We start from the raw sequence: 22,114 nt of genomic DNA on the forward strand, positions 1-22,114 counted from the left end.
TGCTCTGCAGCCACTGCTCCAACTGATAGCCGCTGGATGTTCAACTGTATTCGTCTTGTCGTCCTGGATTTCAACACGTTGGACAACTGGGCACGAATCTTGGATACCACGAGATAATGATACGAGTCAACGTTGGTTTCTCTCAATGACCGCATGTCTGTAACATCTCGAAAGTGCCGACCATCAATCAGAACATGGTCGATTTGAGAGCAGGCCTCTCCATTCGGGTGCCTCCAGGTGTGCTTACGTATATTCCGGCGTGCAAAATAAGTGCTACAGATAGCCATACCTCTGGCTGCAGCGAAATTGGCAAGCCTCAGGCCGTTGTCGTTCGTAGTACAGTAGTGGAGGCTTTCTCTACCAATCACGGGGCGGAATAAGGAATTAGAATTTGCAACCCTATGTGTGTGACTTATCTAATTAAAGTAATCATAAGAAATTTGAAAACGATTTTACTTGAGCGTTTCAAAAACCATTTCGTACATTAGCACATTCAAACCTTTGTGGGCAATTTAATTGTTACAGTTTTAGTTTCTGTGTACAATTCTATTCCGCTGTATCCCAATTCTCGACCGTATCCTGATTGTTTGAATCCACCGAAGGGAGTAGTTGGCATTACATAGTCATAACAGTTTACCCTGTGGAAAAACGGCCAAAAATTAAATACCTCTCTGAACAAATAATTTAGTACTTCCTACCATACTGAACCGGCTTCTACTGCATTGGAGAAAACTAAAGCATTGTTAATATTATTGGTCAAAATGCCAGCTGCTAAACCATATTCGGTATTGTTCGCTCTCTCGATCACCTCATCCAATGTTTTGAATTTCAGAATACTTTGTACTGGCCCGAAAATCTCTTCACGTGCGATTGTCATGCAATCTGTAACATCGGAAAATACTGTTGGCTCTACAAAATAACCAACATCTCCAAACCGCTTTCCTCCTGCTTGCAATTTTGCGCCTTCTTTTTTGGCAGACTCAATATAGCTTAAAATCTTTTTGAACTGTTCTTCATCGACCTGAGCTCCCTGTTGAGTCCCCTCGGCAAATGGATTGCCAACTTTTCGTGCTTTCGCCATTTCCGCTGCTTTCGCTACAAAACCATCGTATATCTCCTCATGTACAAACGTGCGACTTCCGGCACAACAGTTCTGTCCATGATTAGCAAAAATAGCATTATGAGCAATTTCAACAGCTTCATCCACTGAAAGAAATAAAGCATTTGTTATTATAGACAAAATAAATAAGTTAGCGTACATACAATCCACATCGTTAAAAACAACGAGGGGACTTTTACCACCCAGTTCAAGTGATACACGTTTCAAATTAGTTTTCGATGAGCCCTCGCTTATAATACGACCTGTTTCTACTGATCCAGTGAATGCAACCTTCCTTATCTGTGGATTATTCACAATAGCAGCTCCAACTGTTGGTCCATAACCATTTACTACATTGATCACACCGTCAGGGAAGCCAGCTTCCTTAGTTAAGGCGGCCAAATATAGAGCACTTAGTGGAGTCTGTTCTGCTGGTTTTAGTACCAAGGTGCACCCAACTGCCAATGCTGGAGCCCATTTCCAAGACACCATCAACACTGGATAGTTCCAAGGTATTATTTGCCCCACAACACCAACTGGTTCCTTTCTAATGTATGTCAGTACAGGTCCATCGGATGGAACAGTACTTCCATGAACTTTATCAGCCCAACCAGCGTAGTAGCGAAAAACGTCTACAGCACAGTTCATATCAAATACTGAATCAGCAAATGATTTTCCGTTGTCCAACGACTCCAGATTCGCGAGAGTGTTGATGTCTCGTTCAATTAAATCGGCCAGCTTATTTAGCAATTTTCCACGAGCGGAAGCATCCATCTGACGCCACGGAGAGCTTCGAACAAAAGCAGCCTTTGCTGCCAGCACAGCCACTTCGACGTCCGCTTTATCTCCCTCAGCTACATCAATGATCTTCTCACCGGTTGCCGGATTGACGGTTGGGAAAGTCTTGCCACTCATGGCGTCAACGAACTGATTGTTGATGAAAAGCTATGTTAAAAAAAGAAATAATAATAATGGTATTAAGCAAAAACGATTCGTATAATCTGATCGGAATATGGTATCTAGGGGGCATCCATTAAGTACGTCATGAAAGTTTCAATCAACATTACCACCCCCTCTTATCTAGAAAAGATGCTGATCAAATAAGCCAGTCGCCATATGTTCGAATCTCGGCTCGTTATTACCAGTGAGATAATTTCGCTAGCCCCTATTTGTCCTGTACACTAAAAAGTTGGCCATAAAGTCTATGTGTCCAGCTTCGATAACGGAACGCAGCACCAAGATTTTTTCTCTATACACAAAAATTGGACAATTTACATTGCACAATGCACAATGGTCGAGAAACCAAATTTAGGGGGAAATTTGGATCTATTTTAGAGAAAAACTTTCTTCTACAAAGTTGTTACATATTGTAAGATTATAACAGTTTCCCTAAGAACACTGTTGCCATAAGAACACTAGCGCGAGCTTTCAACAACGTCAAACGCTTAAAAGCCCTCTGGTGGGAGATAGAGAGGCTGCAATGCACGCGAAGCTTAAATCGATCGTGTGAGTTCCACACGGATCTCATTTATCTTTCCTAGTAGACGGGATGGGATCGAAAAGAAGGCAAAAATTAGCCAACCAATGGAAACTAAGATCGCCACTGCGGGATCACGAAAGACACCTGGTAAATAAAATGCCTCATCTTGCATTAGCTAGAAGGAGAGGGAATCGAATTTTCGCAGCATCCAATACCTAACCGGTATTGTTTGAGGCGATCGAACAATCAGATCAAATGTGATCTTGTTAAATCCTTGGGATTATTCGGGTGAATACCGTCAACCACGCTGCAAGCACACGCGAGAAGCTGATTGAACGCGCAGTGCGCTTAATATAACGAGTCAAACTTTTACCCGAGTTTCGGCCAATAAAATAGGCCTAGTGTGAAAAGCCTAATCAATATAAAGTGAGTTCGTAAAATTGTAAAAGTTAGTGACTAAACCTAATTTAATTTCTAGACAAAACACGTCAAACAATTAAAACTTATTAACTAATTAAAAGTGTTGCTTAAAAGTGTTTAGCGTCAGGTAAGCTTAATCTATTGGCAATAACTCTAGTGAATAGCAATAGTACGGCAAAGTTTCTAATTTGGTTGTAACGTTGAACAGGATTAAACCCACCGTTCAACGTGGGTGCCAATGCGGATTGCCAACCCTACCCGAGTGCAAGTACCGCGTGCCACGAGACGAGGAAAAGCCCATCAGCAAATTGTGACGCGGGTGCGTCCTAATAGATCCCCTCGCCTGTTTTCACACGGCGACACGAACCACCGAAGCACGTTTTCTTCGTCCGTCGAGAACCGCCCGCTAGACACTCAGGAAAAGTTACCGCTTTCATACGATCGAAACGATCGTCGCCCACGCGGTGAGAGCCCGTGCAACGCACGCGTGTGATATACTTCGACATCGCTGAACTCAAGGCTACGATCTACCAGCCGTTCGAGATGGTTTGTACACTGACCGCAGGTTCCGGTACTCACAGGTAGACTTAGAATAAGCACATATTGTAAATATTCTAGAATTAGTAAGTGAGAGTGACGTCACTGATAGGCAGGCGAACATGTGTTGAATAGAAGAGAAAATGTATAAAGCCTGTTCGAATCTAAAGTTGTGTTCTCTTGTTCGCCGAAGTTGACGCTTTCACTCTGGGTTTTTTAGATTTTTTGGGAATTTCGGATATCGCATTGTTGCTGGGATTGGTTCCCCTCTCATGTGTCTTAGTAAATAACTATCCGCATCCCATCGCGTCCGCTGGGAAAGCCAAATTGGATTCGAGTGTTTGAACATTAAACCCGCCCGTGACAGAGAGTCTCTAGCCGAGCACTCAGACCTTGCATCAGCAGCCTCTCACCCGTGAGAGTGGCGCTTAAGCTGCTGACTGTTACAAAGAGATTCGTTACAACATGATAAAGCGCCTATTGAAAAATTATCAAAAATTAGGCTGACCAACAATTTCGATGCGATCAATTATCTAACTTTTTTATTTTTGTAGATAGAAGAAAAATTTGTTCTACAATGTTATAGCTCCATTTATTTTAAGTAACTTTGTAAAAAAGTTTTTCTGTATCTTTGAAAACAACCGATTTATATTGAAAAAAAAAAGACATTTTGCGCTCTAACTTTTTTATTGCAAGTTTCATCTCAAAACTGTCTTTGAACGACTTTTAGAGCTTTTTGAGAGAAACAATTTGCAATGCTGTCATTATAAATATCTCAATTTTACTCAAAGTTATTAATATTTTTCATCAAAAAATATGCGTTTTTCATTTCAATGTCATTCTTTTTGGGGCAAACATAAAAAATATCTCTGGGTCTCAGGAATTTAAAAAAATATATTATTATTTAAATTAGAATAAAATCAATTTAAAAAATAAGACAAAAATTTCAAAAATTTTATACATTATGCATATAAAAACACTCAGATTTATTTTCTGGTATTTTTTCTTATAACTAGGATTAATTACGTTTAATTGGATCCGAAAAGATTGAAAATCTATCATCTGGTTCAAAAGTTATGATTTTTTTTTAAATTAAATACATCGAACACAGTCGTTTTTTATGGTCACCCTATTTCGAAGTTGGTCACGCAAAGTGCTTCAATTGTGCTCAAAATCGCAGGGATGGATCTATGTTGAAAATAAGCAAACCCGTATTGTTTCGTTGGGTTGTTAGGGGGACTATCTCCGAAATAGGGTGACCATAAAAGACGGCCATATCCGATGTATTTTATTTAAAAAAAATTCATTACTTTTGAACCAGTTTATCGATTTTCAATCTTTTTGGATCAAATTGAACGTAATTATTCCTAGATATAATTAAAAATACCAAGAAATAAATCTTGGTGCTTTTATATGCATACTGTATAAAATTATTGAAATTTTTGTCTTGTTTTTAAATTGAATTTACTCAAATAAAAAATAACATATTCTTAAAAATGCCTCCATTTATAGAGTCAAGTATGCCCTTCAAAATGAGACCAAAAGATATTTTTTATGTTTGCCCCAAAAAGATAAACATACAAATGAAAAACGCATATGTTTTATGAAAAATATTAATAACTTTGAGTAAAATTGAGATATTTATAATGTCAGCATTGCAAATTGTTTCCCTCAAAAAGCTCTAAAAGTCGTTCATAGTTAGTTTTGAGTTGAAACTTGAAATAAATAAGTTAGAGCGCAAAATGTGTTTTTTCAATATAAATCGGTTGTTTTCAAAGATAGAGAAAAACTTTTTTACAAAGTTACTTAAAATTAATGGAGCTATAACAAGTTTTTCTTCTATCTACAAAGATAAAAATGTTAGATACTTGATTGCATCGAAAATGTTGGTCTAGGGTGACCAACGTTATAACAATCGTGGTGGCTTCAAACTTTATTCCTTTCGAAATTGCAGAAATTATATGAAATATCAAATAAACCAAGTTTTATGAATACTCATATTTACGAAAGTAAACGAGTTTTCAGTGGTTCAATGATTCACATCTAACATAGTTCTAATGATTTTAGTTAAGATTTAATTTGACATATTTTCTAATGTTTTCACATTAGTAAGTCACTGCAGTTTTTTTCAAAGAGGGGAGAGTATTTTGCGGTGAAATAACAATTTACTGATATTTGTGATTTTTGATAATTTTTCAATAAGCGCTTTATCATATGTAACAAATTTGTAGAAGGAAGTTTTTCTCTAAAATGTTGCTATAGAGCTCTAGACCCAAATTTCCCCCTGAATTTGAATTCTGGACCATGTGCATTGCTAATCATTCCACAAATTCTCTTAAAACATAATTGCATGTTTTGTGATTCCAATTGTTTGGAGACATGGCTTTACTCACGAGCAGACATGTCAGGTAAATTTTAAAAACTCTTCACATGTCTTAACACATCAATAAAATGTAAACACGTCTCTATTAATGTTTTTAAAGTTAGCAAAAATCCGAGCAACCACACTAAATCGGGTTAAATCATCTCACTATTAAGCTTCCATGTATTAACACGAGCTCAGCAACGAGATATGTCTTCAAATGTGCTATCTCTCTCTAGTCTATACTCACAAGAATGCTAGGCATAGAGAAAAAAGATTCGAAGATGTTGCGTATTATATGCAACAGATTTATTGGCTTTATGATCTACAACGCCAAAGACAGGAGCCATGGCCATTATCTTATACACTCGGATTACTCTACAGGTCCTGTTAAATAAGAATAAATAAGGCTCGCTTTGATGTAGTGTCTCATGGCCATGAGCACGCCCCGGCTCAAAGAATTTCAGCTGTCGCAATCTACATACTTCATTGTTATAATTAAAGTAAAGTAATGAGTATTTGACTAACAACTTTCTTAGAGAACGTACATGTTGGATGAATAAAAACACTTAACTTTAATCAATGAAAATTGAATGTTTTTCGAGATATAAATAATAAAATAAGAGCGAAATGTTATCATACCATCAATATAGCCGAAAAGCTGTGAAGTGCACTATTAGTCAATTATCCTAATAAATCAACATCATATTTATCGTCCAATTTACCATCTGTCTGTTGATAGGTACTATCTGATCATCAATAAATTACGTTTGCTTCTTTGCTAATGTAGGTAAGATAGGTGTAATTACATTTTACCAAACCGGAAATTTCTAATAGGTATGACGGAATATACTATACGATATTTCATCTAAATCTTTAGTGATAACAGTACAGTCGAATATGCATATTCTGCATATTCTTCAATATCGAGTTATTGCACGATTAATCAAATTACAGATATCCATAGATTTTCAAAAAAGAACCTGCACTGCCATTATCTTTTCAGTTTAATCGCGCGATGCACTTAATCATAATCCGGCAACGACTTCAAAAGCTCTACCGAGCAGCTGACATTGGTGCGTACATAAGATGGATCACAGCCGCAGGAGCTAGAGAAGAACATGGAACTACGATTTTATCACGCCAATTATATGTCTAACTATCAGTACTATAAAACCCGCTAGCATGCTGGCTGAGCCCACCACGGGACTTGAGTTCCTTTAGCATTAGAGTTTGAAACTACCCAGGAGGTAGCCGTTCGCACAATTAGCAACCGATAAGCGTCTCCCTTCGTGATTTCAGATGTGCTCCCTGACTTTGAACATAATCGCAAGTGGTCAGTCTAGTTGGTAGATTGATAACACATTTAAGTATGTCTAATCGCAATAAGGTCAGTTGTCACTATAATAATTAATGGGTTCTTTAAGAGACTTTCGAACTGTGAACGATGGTTAATCTTTTATTACTCTCTGCTGTATGTTTACAAATGAATAAATATAATTAGACAACATACAATGAAATGGTAAGTAAATTAAACGTTCTAACAATCGTGGTGGCTTCAAATTTTATTCCTTTCGAAATTGCAGAAATTATATGAAATATCAAATAAAACAAATTTTATGAATACTCATATTTACGAAAGATAACGAGTTTTCAGTGGTTCAATGATTTACATCTAACATAGTTCTAATGATTTTAGTCAAGATTTAATTTGACATATTCTCTAAGGTTTTCTCATTAGTAAGTCACTGAAGTTTTTTTAAAGAGGGGGGATTGTTTTGCGATGAATTAACTATTCACTAATATTTATTCAGAGTTTATTTTGTATGTTTTGCCACAAACGTTGCCATATCAACATCCTTAAATATATTTTAAATTGTATTACATTAATGGCTTTTGCAGTTAAGTGAATATAATTGTAGGAAAATTTACAAGACAATTAAAATAAACCTTAACCTAATCTATCACCTGTCTCACTGACTATAAAGTAAGCTAATGGTTGTAACTAAAGGATATCATTTTCAGAAGTTTATTCTAAATCCTTTGAAGCATCTTCTTTCTGGTTGTACAGCAACTTGTCTAGATGGGGACTGCATATAACATTGCTGGTCTAAATTTTTGTTTAACGGTAATTAACGATTTATTCTAGAGACAAAGTCTAGAATTTCTGTTGATAAGAGGATATAAACATTTTATATATTTATTGCACTTTGTGTGGATATTTCCAATGTATGAGAGTAACAGCGAATTTCTTTATTCCACGGGGTTAGTGCCAACTTTCGGGTGGAATAAAAAAATGATTTCGATCTACGATCTAAAGCCTTGCGTTGGTGTGCGTGAGACCATGTGCGATATAAACATAGTGCTGTCCTAATGCTTTTTCCGTATATCCGTACATTTATCAACTACGTCGACAAAATTCGCCAGCCGACTCCTGTTTGTTCTCGATGGCTTACTAAAATTGTGATTAAAGCACTTTCGAACTCGAAATCGAATTCCAAATCTAAATCCGATTCCATTAGTTCCATAACAAACACATTTGCTGCAGCAGCAATTATTTCTCGTTTGCGTTCCATGATTTCACTGCACGGAGAGACGAATCACATTTTTTTTGTTTTCATCATCACTGATGTAATACGATGTAGTAGTATTGGTGAACCCACTCGCAAAACTGACAAAAGTTACAGTGCGAACCTGTCTGTTTTGCAGGCGCTTCCAGGTCAAAACTGAGTCGAATGAATAAAGAAGGGTTTTGACAGCAGTTAGTACGCTTCCAGCTCATAACGAGGTGAGCTGGTGGAATAAAGAAATTCGCTATAAGATTCTTATCATAAATTAGCCCTAAGTATTTAACTGTTCATCTGCACTGTTTGCACTATTTATCTTAACAACGTGATTATTGGTGGGTTTGAAAAACGAAACTCTCGGTTTATGAGGAAAAATAATTGATTGTGTTTTCCATGCATTGGAAGAATTCTTTCATTTCTGCATTAGACTTGTTTGCAGACGACTGCATATGACACGAAAGATATTTCCTCTTACGGAAATACTTGTATCGTCACAAAATGCGCACTCATTTAGTGTACTAAGATTCACAATTTTCTGCTCCCCTGTGTTTCTAGCATTGATCTAGTATGCAGTACATGCTGTGTACAAGACGTCAACGACGCGTCTACGTAAACACAGTGGAGCAAAAAATTGTTACACTACACTAAATGACGGCGCAGCTAATTACTTTTAAAGTGAAATAGCAGCTAAACTAAGGAAGTTAGATGCTTGGTATCAAAGAATAACTTGCAGAGTAGACTTCAATGTTTAATTTAGTTACCAACAAAACCCAAGTTTATCATACATTACAGAAAAAAATTACAGTTTAGTTCTCAAAAAACATTTGATTTCACATTCGTTCCTTTCTAAGTTCTTCTTATTCCACTGTGCAACAAAAATTGACTTTTTTCTGCCTTGGCTTCTATATATAATTTGTTTGTGTATTGCTTTGTGAAATATACTAAAACTATGCCAAAACCGGTTTCGTAGAATCACCGTTTTGAGCTCAGTTTTTGTCCGATTTAAGATCTGTTTTTTTTTTTTTTTCAAAAGATGGGTAAAAAGATGCTAATATGTGGACAAACTCTTAGAATTTTGATATTTGGTTTTAAAACAAAATGGTGTCGAAAAAACATCAAAAATGTCCAGTTTCTCAAAAATTCAAAATCGCGCCATTGTTGCCCCTTAAGTTGAAATATGTTCAAAATCCGGGAAATTTATTTTCGCATCAAACTTCATCAAAAAATCATACATGGAAGCCAAGGCAAAAAAATTGTTGCACTGTGTTCTCTCTAATTTGAAGTATTTAAGACACTATTGATTACAAAATTGACAAAATTTCAAAATTGAAAGCTTTTCAACGAAATCAACAGAATTGAGCCAGCTATCATACATCTTGTGCTAGAGCTTATTAAAGGCAAACATAACCGAAAATTGAAAAAGTGAATAGCTCTGCAGTAGTTAAATTTTGACCATAAGCATAGAAGAATATTTTCATCAAATAGAGTCCTCTATAACCCCCCCCCCCCCAAGGATTTTGAGTCACTTCCCTAACACCCTGTATATCCCTTTCCGACCGAGCCTATACAATTGTGTAGGTAAAAAATGACAGATGACAAAACCTAAATTAAAGCAATTCCTTGACACTAGCACACTGTGGGGCAGAACCCAGAAAAGTCTCGGCAAAACTCAAAAAAAAACAAAATTCAGTTCTCATGCCTTATATTATTTTCTACTTGCAGTAGACATGCTGTCGACTAGAAATCATGATAATTTACTTTGAAAAATAATTTAGAAAATATACTATGATATTGTGAAAGTGAGTTTTACAAGGCTTGTGAAATGGAAGAAAATTTTTTTCCAGATATTTTCCAGTAGGCATGCAAATACTTAGGAATAAATTACTTAACTCATATGATCCTCATAAAATAGAGTATTACTAAGAGGTAATGTGTTTTTTTTATTCTCGCTTATTTTTCGTCGGTCTGTGTTATTAAGACAGTTTTGTTGAAAATAGGTTCGTAGGAGGCATAGTATGTAAAACAAGTTTTTTTTTTCGAATTTTTTCTCATTTTCGGCAATATGGAAAACATAAAGTTCTACGTTGTTCTGCTATGATACTATTATTGAACTAAAATACAAGGTATTGACTAGAACTAAACCAAAAATCAGCTGCTACTATTTGCGACTTACCGAGTAATTCAAGTTTTCGCAACGATTATTTACATGTCATTTCATGTTTAAAATCGTCAATCAGCAGTGTTCGTATCGATGTTTTTCCTACAATAGGCTTTGCTGAATGCCGGTGTATGCAACACGACCATAATTGTGTTCGGGGGTCTTCCAAAACTGACGTCCGGTAGTATGAAGACCCCTCGGAAATAATTATTAGTAATAGGAAACAGTTTGTTATTGGGTGAACAGTGTTTTAAATAAAAGTAAGCGTTTAGTATTCATGTTTTCATGATGACTCGAAAGTTTGAATATATTTGAAATTGAAACATATGTACTTAAGTCCCAGTTATAATTAATCACTGAAATTGTGGGTTTGTGAATAATGAAAATAATTTTATCTCGTTAACGGTCAGTCCTACAGTTGTAATATGTTCGACAACTTTATGTCAATTGATGATATAAACAACTTTCCTAAAGAAACAAAATGGCTAGCACCATTTATTCAGAAGATAGGTGTCAGCGCCATCTGTAGAAAATAAATTAAAGCTGCCTGAATACATTTTTCTAAAAGTTGTTATAATGGTGAATAACATTGCCGACGACATGAACACTGTGGAAACAACTGTTAATAAGTTACGAGGTTTTGTCGCACCAACGGACCAATATGCCCCACTGTGCGATGTCGAACACTACTTGTAGGGTTGCGTCAAATGTCTTTTGGCCGTGTTGCCAACTGCCGCAAATTTGGTTTTTATTGGTTTTCAAACATGATATTCGCGATATCATGTAGCCGAGGTGATATCCGATGACAGCTCAATTGTATGGAATATCAGGTGATATGGATGGTTATATAACCTCAATAGCACAAGTCGCCTGATATCAAGTGATATACGGTGTAGTGTGAACGGGGTATTAAAGACTTTAAAGACCAAGGCATAATTTACATCTTCATACTATAAACGAAAAATGTCAGAAACATATCAATTTTTGGATTTTTTATATGGTAAACGATATTCAGCAGCAATTTTCCATAAGTGGTTGTTCTGGTTTTGGAATTACCTACCCCCAATATCGTATTTGGAATACCCTAATCAATTTCGTGATAGATCGTGGGGTACAATCTGTTTCAACCGAGTTAGAATTGCAATTATCTTTTAATTGATTGAAAATATAACGATGATATTCCCTGAGGAAGTTTCTAGAAGAGAAGCTTTCTTTAACTATAGCTTGTGTGCCATATAAATGACGGTGCTAACACAGGTTCGTATATTAGTTTTCCTATTTTTAAAGAAGGTTTTCTTTCCTTCAAGAAATCTAGGATTAATTTTGATGCTCCTTCTGCACCCCTTGACCTTTTCCTTGATGTCAAATTCCTGTTTAGTTTTTCAGTAAGTGGTGCTCTATGATATTGAATCGATGTACCTTGTAGGTACTTATTTCCAGCATTAGTAACAACTTCTAGTGGTGCACCTAATGGTATCACTTGCTCTAGCGAGTCGTACGTATTCAGGTCTGCTACCATATCAACCGTTTCAAGTTGTTTCCAAGGATTAAGTGGAATGTGAACGAGTTTCATACTGTTTTTCTTTTTTTTTAATTGCTTGAGATATTTATATGTTTTACGAATTCTTTCTCCTGGCTTAAGTTGTTGTGGGCCCTTGAAAAAGTTGAACTCATATCTTTCTTTTTTCTTGTCGCATAATTTTGTATATGCAGTACAAGAGTTCATGTAAGTGTATATTCACTTTATACTAAAAGGATATCGTTGTTTTTCCAAAACAAAGTTTTTTTAGTTCCGCTAGAGCTTTTCTTCTTTTTGGGGTTGTTGGGATATTACTTAAACGGTGAATAGATGTTAGGGCTGTCCTCAGTTTGTTAGTAAATTTATTCCAAATTTTCGTTACTGAACATAACGGGTCGTTGGTTTCAATTTTTATCTTACTTAGTTTCTCCTGTCATTGCTTTCTGAATTCATCTATTAGAAGAAGTATTCGTTCCCAATCAATTTTTAAACCCAAATCTAGGTTTCGTGGGGGATTTTTTAGCCTGTTGGATCCACTTGAGATTATTGTTTTGCTCCAATTTGTTTTTTCCAGTTTTGACCAATTTTGAGCGCCTTAAGTTTTGACGTGGGACTACGTCTTTCTTCACTATACTAAGGTACATTCTGTGAAAACTAGATTGAACATGTAACGTTTTTGGTTGGCGGAATAGAAGATTTTAGATGCTAATAGCGCTCAAACAACTGTTCCGATTTCAATAGTTAATATACCGTTGGAAAGCCAAAACATACAAGATTTGTATAACATGATAATTTTAGTTACCATTTTCTTATTACAACGTGAAAATTACGGGAAAGTTTGAAGGTCGGATATCCACATACATTTTTCATACGATTGGTATATTTCCCTAACGCAGACTTCAAAAACATAGACGAAATGATTTCACGCATTCAGTCATTGGCTAGCAATGCCAGCCAATTGGCATCGCATTCATCACCCAACGTAAGCGACGAAGAAAGAAAGCTGAAATGCTTCCACGTGATTGGTTCTTCCCCCAATCACCCAAGTTTCCCACACTGAGTGACGCTATAAAAGGACATTCCGTGTTGAGAGAAGCTCATTCCCTGGTCGACCGTCAAAGCGAACATTTTCGGCTTCCCTTCGATCTGGGTTGGACCCCCCCAGTGGTAATCTAATTCAGGTATCGTTGTTGGAATACAGCCCGAAACTGGACGTGATCGGCACTGGGGACCATTGGAAGCCGTTGGAACGGACCATTGGAAGACTTGGAAGCCGTTTGGATGCTGCCGATAGTAATTTGTGTAGGTATAGTGTGTCGTATACCAAGTGTGTGTGTCTGAATAGCGTTAGCGTGTGTATGTGTGTGTGAGCAGCGTGTGTGTGTGTGTGCGCAGCGTGTGTGTGTGCGCAGCGTGTGTGTGTGTTTGTGAGCAGCGTGTGTGTGTGTGTGTGTGTGTGTGTGTGTGTGAACAGCGTGTGTGTGTGTGTGTGTGTGTGTGTGTGTGTGTGTGTGTGAGTAGCGTGTGTGTGAGTAGCGTGTGTGTGTCTGTGTGTGTGTGTGTAGCGTGTGTGTGAGTAGCGTGTGTGTGTATGTGTGTGTGTGTGTGTGTGTGTGTGTGTGAGAGAGTAGCGTGTGTGTGTGTGTGTGTGTTTGTGAGTAGCGTGTGTGTGTGTGTGTGTGAGTAGCGTATGTGTGTGTGAGTAGCGTGTGTGTGTGTGTTTGTGAGTAGCGTGTGTGTGTGTGTGTGAGTAGCGTGTGTGTGTGTGTGAGTAGCGTGTGTGTGAGTAGCGTGTGTGTGTGTATGTGTGTGTGTGTGAGTAGCGTGTGTGTGTATGTGAGTAGCGTGTATGTGTGTATGTGAGTAGCGTGTGTGTGAGTAGCGTGTGTGTGTGTGTGTGTTTTTTTTTGTTCATAGATTGTTGTGTATGGTATTTTACGTTTGGTGTGTATTATATACTATGGCTATGGCAGAATTAAATCTTTACACCCACAATAGTCCCACGTCAAGCCTACGTTTGTGCACTCGAGCACATACTCTTTAACTTTTTTAATAAAATGTTTGGATCTTTGTGTACTTATTACATAATCAATTTGACATAACATTCAAAAACCCAATGTCTGATAGCTATAATACTTAGAAACTAATCGTTTTTTTATATGCACGGAGAAGCGCCGACCAACAATTACCGACGTGAACACCCAAAATATTTGAGCTTTGCACTGAGGAAAAAAAAATTGTACACCGGTGTAGTTACCCCCTTCGATGGTACCAATGCTAGTTATGTTGCAGCAAATTAAGCGATATTCATATAGAGTAAAATATACAAGTTGGAAAAATTAGTTCACAATCATGTTTGCATGTTGCTTCCTGCGAAGGTGGTTTTGCAATAAAAGCTTCTTGGATGTATTCCTTCGCCATAATCTGATAATGAACGTTGGCTACCTCAGTTGCAACAGTTTCGTTTAAACATAAACCACCACTTTAGTCATAAATTGTGCTGCCGATGTTCGGCGCAAAAGAAATTAAGCAATTTACACAATGGCTGGATCCGCATCAGGGCCCACCAAAAAAATTAAACAACATGCCAGTCTGGCAAAACCTAGCGTGGAAATAAGATAAAGGGAGTTAAAATACTGCCACAAAAATTGATTGTTATTATCATACAACCATGTCGAATGCGCGCACTCCACTGCAGCGCTTCAAGTATCAATGGATAAAAACGAGGCGCGGTTTTGGGACAGGACAACGCTTAAAAAATAAATTATAAAGGTCGTTCGATCAACCACGTTGCCACGGACACACGCGTGCATTTCGATCACCAGCGATAATACCTCCACCGCTCATAAAACCATTAATTTCCGCAACAAGTCCTCACGCGGGTGATTTTTTTCCTTTTGTCCCTTTTGAGCAGCTGACAGCGTGAAAAATTAAGAAATTATGTTTAGCGCTAATTTTTGCACAGATCTTGCAGAAATAAATTTTTCATTACGCTGTAGTTAGTTCCAGCAGACAATGAGTCATATAGTCCTGCAAGGCATTGACTCGCAACCGGTTGGCTTTCATCGTCATTATTGCTGTCGAAGAGTTTGTGAAGTATTCTGCAGGGGGACGAGAATTGAGTTCAGCATGGACGTGAGAAAGCGAAGTACTGCGTTCAATTCTTTGTCTTGAGTTATTACTTAACTTTCACTGACATTTGACCCTAACAATTGCAGTTTGACGTGGGACTATACACTTTAATGTATCTACTTAAAGTTCGGCTTTGAGCTTACATCACGGCAGAATTGAAGATTTCTAGAGCTCTCCTGTCACTGAATAAACTAGAGTGTTGGCAGAGCGAACTGATTTGCTATTGATTTTTTTCCTGTAGATACTTTCAGATATAACCTATTTCCCGATAAGTAGTCCAGGATGAAAAATTGTGGGACATTTTTTGAAATCAAGTTTTAGAGCATTCTACCTCCAACGTTTTTGACATAGAACTACGTCTCTCAGGAAGTTCGGTTACATACTCGGATGTAGCGGGATGTAAAATGAAAATCTAACACCGGAAAAAGTAAAATATATGTCCAATCTCAAATGCTAATAAATCGATTAGTTCTAGCAGTAATAGATTTAAAAATCTTCTAAGATTTCTCCAAAATGCAGAAAATTATAATTTAATTATCAGAACTATTGTACTATTGAAAATTGCCATGCCTTGAAAAAACGCACAATTTGACCTATGATTGGTCGTTATATGATTGCTTCTCAAGCACGGTCGACAGAATTATAGACCTAGTAATTTGAAATGTACTATTTGACCTATATAAGGAGGAGTGGAAGGATGGGGTTATCTGCCCTATCTAGAAAGCGACAAATTGGACTGTGGGAAATATCGTGCGATCACCGTCCTGAATGCCACCTACAAAGTGTTATCCCAAATCATTTTCCGCCGCCTCTCACCCCTAGCCAACAGATTTGTGGGAAGTTATCAGGCCGGCTTCGTGGAAGGACGGTCTACGACGGACCAAATCTTTACCATAGGCAGATCCTCCAAAAATGTCGTGAATACAGAACCCCCACGCACTACTTATTCATCGACTTTAAAGCCGCGTATGACACTATCAACCGAAAAGAGCTATGGAAGGTCATGGACGAAAACGGCTTTCGAGGGAGCTGATTAGACTGATAAGGCTACGGTGGATGGGACGCAATGCTGTGTGCGGATTTCGGGTGGATTTGTCGGGTCCATTTGAATCTCGCAGGGGGCTTCGATAGGGTGATAGTCTCTCCTGCCTGTTATTCAACATTGCGCTGCTGGGTGTAATGAATCAAGCGGACATCAACACGCGGGGTACGATTTTCAACACATCCAGTCAATTCGTTGGCTTTGCTGATGATATGAACATAGTCGGCAGAACAACTGCGGCGATGGCAGAACAGTACACCAGAGTAAAACGGGATGCGGCGAGGATTGGGTTGCCGATAAATACGTCTAAAACGAAGTATATGCTAGCCGGCGGAACCGAAGCCGACCGACAACGCCAATTTAGGGATGGGAATCGGAAGCGAAGGTATCGATATTTGGTATCGCGATATATTGAAACGATCCGATATCAAGTAATAAATATATCGCAATGAAAGTATCGATATTTCAATATTTTCGCAATATCGAAACGGGTGAAGTGCAGAACGAGAAAACGAACGGAACCGAGAATCAGGCAGTTTTGCTTGTGAGAGAGTTGCATCGGTTTGTTTATAAGCATAATCAATTTCCCAAATTTTCAAATGGATCATATATTTTCAACGGTGACAGATAAAACAGTAATTCATTTAAAATGGAATCAATCAAACGTAAATTCCTTGAATTTTAGGGAGTTAATGGAAATCAACTAGAAGACAACATGCGATTGGTGAAGGTCATGATTCACATAAAAACACGAACGCAATAGTTGAAAAATATGCTGCTTGTTGGTTCGAATAACAACACCAACCTTCCGGCGCAACAGTAACCAGAGATTATCTACGATGAAAGGATCGTAGAAGTGACTCACTCCAAAGATTTAACGATATATAAATGAAAAATTTGCAGAAAGAAAAACCTAGGGACAATCATTCATATTTTAATAATATTCATTTTCTCGACGATTTTCCGATTATCGATTCTAGTGATAAGTATCACGGATAGTCAGGGAAAATCTACACTACTGTATACGCTGCTAGAGAAAACTGTATATTAGAGAAAAAAGCACTCATCGTTAAGGCAACTATCAACATCAAAACGAAAGAGCGCTTATCATGGTTCTGAAAATATTGGATGTATTATTTGTATTTCATTGTTTCTATGGCCACTAAAAGCCCCGGTAGGATCTGTTCTGGAAGGAATATTTCTGGGGCATATCACCATAACACCCAAAACCATAAAGATGACCTGTGAAAGTAATTTTATGAACTTGGAACCAATGACTGTTAAAATTCTGTTCAAATATTCATAAAATTGTATAGTTTCGGAACATATCGCGAAAAAACGGTTTCCCGAAAGTAAATTTTTTTCCTAGCACCGTTGGCACCAGGGGGCTCTTGTGGCTGTCAAACTCCATACATTTTCCATCTACCACTCATTGATTCTGGTACCAGCGTTTCTGGTACCCACTTTTTGGTTGGTTTGCCCTAAAACAAGTGAAATAGAGTAAACGTCCCATTTTTTCGGTAGACTTATTCTCGAGTAAATGTCGTTTTAGATGGAAAAAACAAGAGCTCAACATTTGTTTTCAGTAAAATGTGCACTTTCAATGAATAAGATAAGTTTTGTAAGTATTTGAAATGAAATATCACCGCCGTGATGAATATATGATTAGTAGGCAAAATGTTGACGTTTATAGGCCCCTGGTTGGCACTGATTTCTAAGTAAAGAAGTCGCTGAATCGTGCTAAAACTATCCTCGTCGGGCATGTAAGAAGTAGAAAAAGTTGAAAAAAAAACATTTTCACAAAAAAAAACAATTTGCGTTGTAAACTTTTCAGTTAATCGATAGCGAATTTACGTGTGCATGTTTTAAAGCCACGCTTTGAGAAAGATACAAAAATCGCGCTGTTTTGTTTGTTGGTCGTCGCACAAATTTCTCGAATTCGCGTTGACGGTGTTGAGAGCGTTAGAAGAGATTTTCAAGGGTTTTGCACCTGCGGTTTTTGCGGAAATCTCACATGTAATTGCCATAATGTGCGTAATAACAAAAGAATATTTCCTTCCTTCTTTCCCATGTTTTCACATGCAAATATCAGCAACACCGCCAACGCGAATTTTCTTCCAATATTTTTCGAGTATCAAATTAAAATATATCGATATCCGATAATATTGCTTGCTGAAGCATCAATGCCAAATACTCGATATATCGAAGGAAAAGTATCGATACCCGCGGCATCGATAAAGTATCGCACATCCCTACAACGCCTAGGCAGTAGCACTACGATCGGCGACGATGAGTTCGAGGTAGTCGATAAGTTTGTCTATCTTGGCTCACTGGTTACTGAGGACAATGATACCAGCCGAGAGATCCGGAGGCGTATTATCAGCGGAAGTCGTGCCTACTATGGGCTCCACAAGCAATTGCGGTCGAACAGACTGAGCCCCCGTACGAAGTGTAATCTTTACAAAACGCTCATAAGACCGGTTGTTCTCTACGGGCATGAAACGTGGACAATGCTCGAGAAGGACCTGCGAGTGTTCGGAATATGGAGGCGAAGAATGAACCATGACTTCGCGCAACTCTACGGTGAACCCAGTATTCAGAAGGTGGCTAAAACTGGACGCTGGGCGGGACATGTTGCGAGAATGCCGGACAACTACCCTGCGAAGATGGTCGAATCTGGTAGGAAGAAGACGACCAGGGGCGCAGCGGGCAAGATGGGTAGACCAGGTGGAGCTAGATCTGGCAGAGAGTACACGGTGTCCCAGGGATTGGAGGGCGGCATCTAATAACCGAGTGAATTGGAGAAATTTTGTAAATCAGGCCATGTCATAATGACGGAATGCCAAATAAATAAATAAATAAATAATAAAAGCCTATTTCAGCCAAAACCGCTTATATTAGTTTCAGACAGCGACAACAACAGTATCCCTTAGTAGCAGCAGCAGTGCAGCAGATACCAATGGCAGCAAATAGCAGCCACAGCTGTGGTTTTGGCAACGGATAACGCAGCAGTTGCAGCGGGTATCAGCATCGATAGTAGCTGGGCTAGCTGATGAAATGGGATACTTCCTTAAGTGAAATGCTGTCTTTGTGCGATAGCGGGCAGTAGTGAATGCATCCAACAAAGAGTTCCCTCATTTTGACAACACACCAATGTTCTGGAAAGCTGGCGTTCAAAATACTTGAGCCATCTTGTTTTGAGTGAAACAGCTTTTCACTGTGTTATCTATCACAAGAATTACCTTATTCTCACTGTCAGTGATAACGCAAAGATGTGATCGGCATCTTATCCAATATTCAGTTAAAGAGCAAATTGTCCATTTCAGGATGAAATGAATACCTACTTGAAGAATTAATATTTTCTCTTGAAACAATTTACACCTTCATACGTTAGAACAGTTATAAACTTCACTTCATCTCTTTCAGAACGTACGTTATTTTTTGCTTCAGTAATAAGCAAAACACCCGAGCAGTTTTTATTATTTGCATAAAAATTAGGTTATCGCATAATCAAACATTATAAATTTTCAAGCATAATATGACAAGCAACTTTTATATTGAAAACGGTCAATCCTTGTTTAAACGCAAATTTCGATTGAGCTGATTGACCGTTATATGATTGCTTTCTCAAGCACGGTCAACGGAACTATAGACCTAGTAATTCGGAATGCATTAAATCTCAAAGCGCACAGTGGTATAAACTCAAAAAAATTGTGGTTAGATGAAAAAAAAATATAACTTTTGTTTTTCAATATACTAGATTCCTTCTTCAGTAAAGTTGTGGAAAATTTAAACCAAAAAAATTAAATACTGAGATCTTCTACCTGTATTATGGACACGACAAAGAGTTTTCCGCGCAACATCCCTTTTCAAAATTAGGATTCTATCAATAACTTTCTCTTTGATAAACTAGTCTTATTTTAGCAAAACCATATATGTAATTGTTTTGCACTTGTAATGAAACGTTCATGTTTTTAAACTAAACTATACCGCTAAACTTGCGGTTCTTGTCATTCGTTTTAGTATATTACAATTAAATCGCATGGTCACTTGGCATGGAAAGTGGCAAAAATTTTCACACTATATCGACGTTATATTTTTATTGAAGTTTTCAAAATGGTTTCTTATTTTCGTATGGCGTTGTCGCTTTCTTCGATTTTATTATTTTCTTCAAAAAATATTAAGCTGGAAAACTCCTTCATCTCAAAAATTTTTAAGTTCTAGAAAAATGTTTTTTTTATTTTTAAAAACTTCCCGAAATCCGATTGAGCTGAAATTTTACATAGAGACTTTTTTCGGGAAGACAAAACTTTCAAGCCCTTCTTCCAAACAAAATTCATAGGTCGATTTTTCCCCATATAAGTCATTCCCATCCTAATGTATATTATTATCCACAAAAATAACGGGCCAGCTGAGAACGGTAGATACTTTATCCGGCTTACTCTCGAAACCGGTTCACTAAAAGAATATTTTAACCACCAGAAAAAACGTAAACTAAATACTGATACGATCAATGTTTCACGCATCAAAAATCTGTTCACGCCATACGTTAGCACATATATAAAAAAAGTATTAGTGAATTCTATTTAAATTATTTATTTAAAAATATCGCGACGCTTTACGTCACATTGTTAGATAAATCGTCCTTCTCAAACTAACGCGAGGCGGGACAATCGTCATGTTAAACATAAATCTGAAAAGTAGGATCGGTGAAATTGGTAATTTGTCGAATGATACGAAGCACAAGTTGTGCACACCCTGTTACTTTATTGAACGATAATAACATTGAAGCTGAATGCGGACATGATAAGAGTCCTCCAGGTATCACTAATTCTGTTTAATAACTGTTACTTAGTGCTTCTCTTCATACGATTCAAAACAGCGGGCGGTAAATGAATAAAGCGAAATGTTAATAACTTTAAATAGGTTCACTGATAACACTGTTTCCATGGTATTTATTATAGTAATGACTGGAGAAATAGACATCAAACTTCAGAGCATTAAATTTACAACTGAGACTCTCACTTGTAAGTTCCATAAATATTACTCATTAACTTCACTAACCTTGGTATATTTGATCTCCTGTTTGGGATTTGCCATGTTGCCAATCGTAATAACAATAAGAACGCAATATTTGGAGCACGCGGTAACCTGGCACTCTTAACTGCTGCACGATTACTCTTTATATTTAGACGAAAACCGGTCCTTTTCATACGCCCGAGCTAGCGGTCGATTGTGTTGTGTTTGTTATCACCAAAATTCAGTGACAGCCAAGAACAGCTGATTGAACTTGAAGCATTCTGGTCGTTTCATCGAAAGAGAGTGAACATCGCCGCGGAGTAAGCGTGTAGCATAAGTTATTTATAGATTAAAATGCTCATATGGCAATTTATTAGAAATCTTGGTTTGAAAAATCTGCACGCACGATTTAGTGTTTTTGAATTCTTTTGACTAGTGTGTAGGATTCAAGTTTTTAAACAAATAATATATAAAATGTTATAAAACCCAGATGCATTTCCATTGTTTTCATCCACAATAATCAAATATACAGAAATTATAGGAGAAGTGAAAGTAAATTATTTTGCTTTTACTAATCACTTATTTGAATAACATTATATGTAAATTAACGTTTTGTGAATAGGAATAACGAATAATATCAATGTGAGTAGAGAATCTACTTAGTAATCTCTTATCACAGTTGACGATTTTTCGTGCATTCTGATAAATACGCTATAGTTGTACATATTTTAATTTAATGCCAGCCTATAGACAGTATCGTTTTTACGGAAGGCTATTTC

At 37.4% G+C, this 22,114-nt stretch overlaps 1 protein-coding gene across 1 annotated transcript; it reads right to left on the reverse strand.

Annotated features, from left to right (window-relative positions):
- Nucleotides 1–436: 436 nt before the first annotated feature.
- Nucleotides 437–21,589, reverse strand: LOC129720621 (aldehyde dehydrogenase X, mitochondrial-like). The gene is made up of 4 exons (XM_055672112.1): nucleotides 21,381–21,589; nucleotides 1,264–2,044; nucleotides 699–1,206; nucleotides 437–638 (listed from the first exon to the last, which is right to left on the reverse strand). Exons 1-4 carry the CDS (start codon nucleotides 21,414–21,416, stop codon nucleotides 494–496), a joined length of 1,470 nt encoding a protein of 489 aa, XP_055528087.1. The 5' UTR covers nucleotides 21,417–21,589; the 3' UTR covers nucleotides 437–493.
- Nucleotides 21,590–22,114: the final 525 nt, after the last annotated feature.

The sequence above is a fragment of the Wyeomyia smithii genome, chromosome 1, assembly GCF_029784165.1.
Source record: "Wyeomyia smithii strain HCP4-BCI-WySm-NY-G18 chromosome 1, ASM2978416v1, whole genome shotgun sequence".
Taxonomy (NCBI): Eukaryota; Metazoa; Arthropoda; class Insecta; order Diptera; family Culicidae; genus Wyeomyia; species Wyeomyia smithii.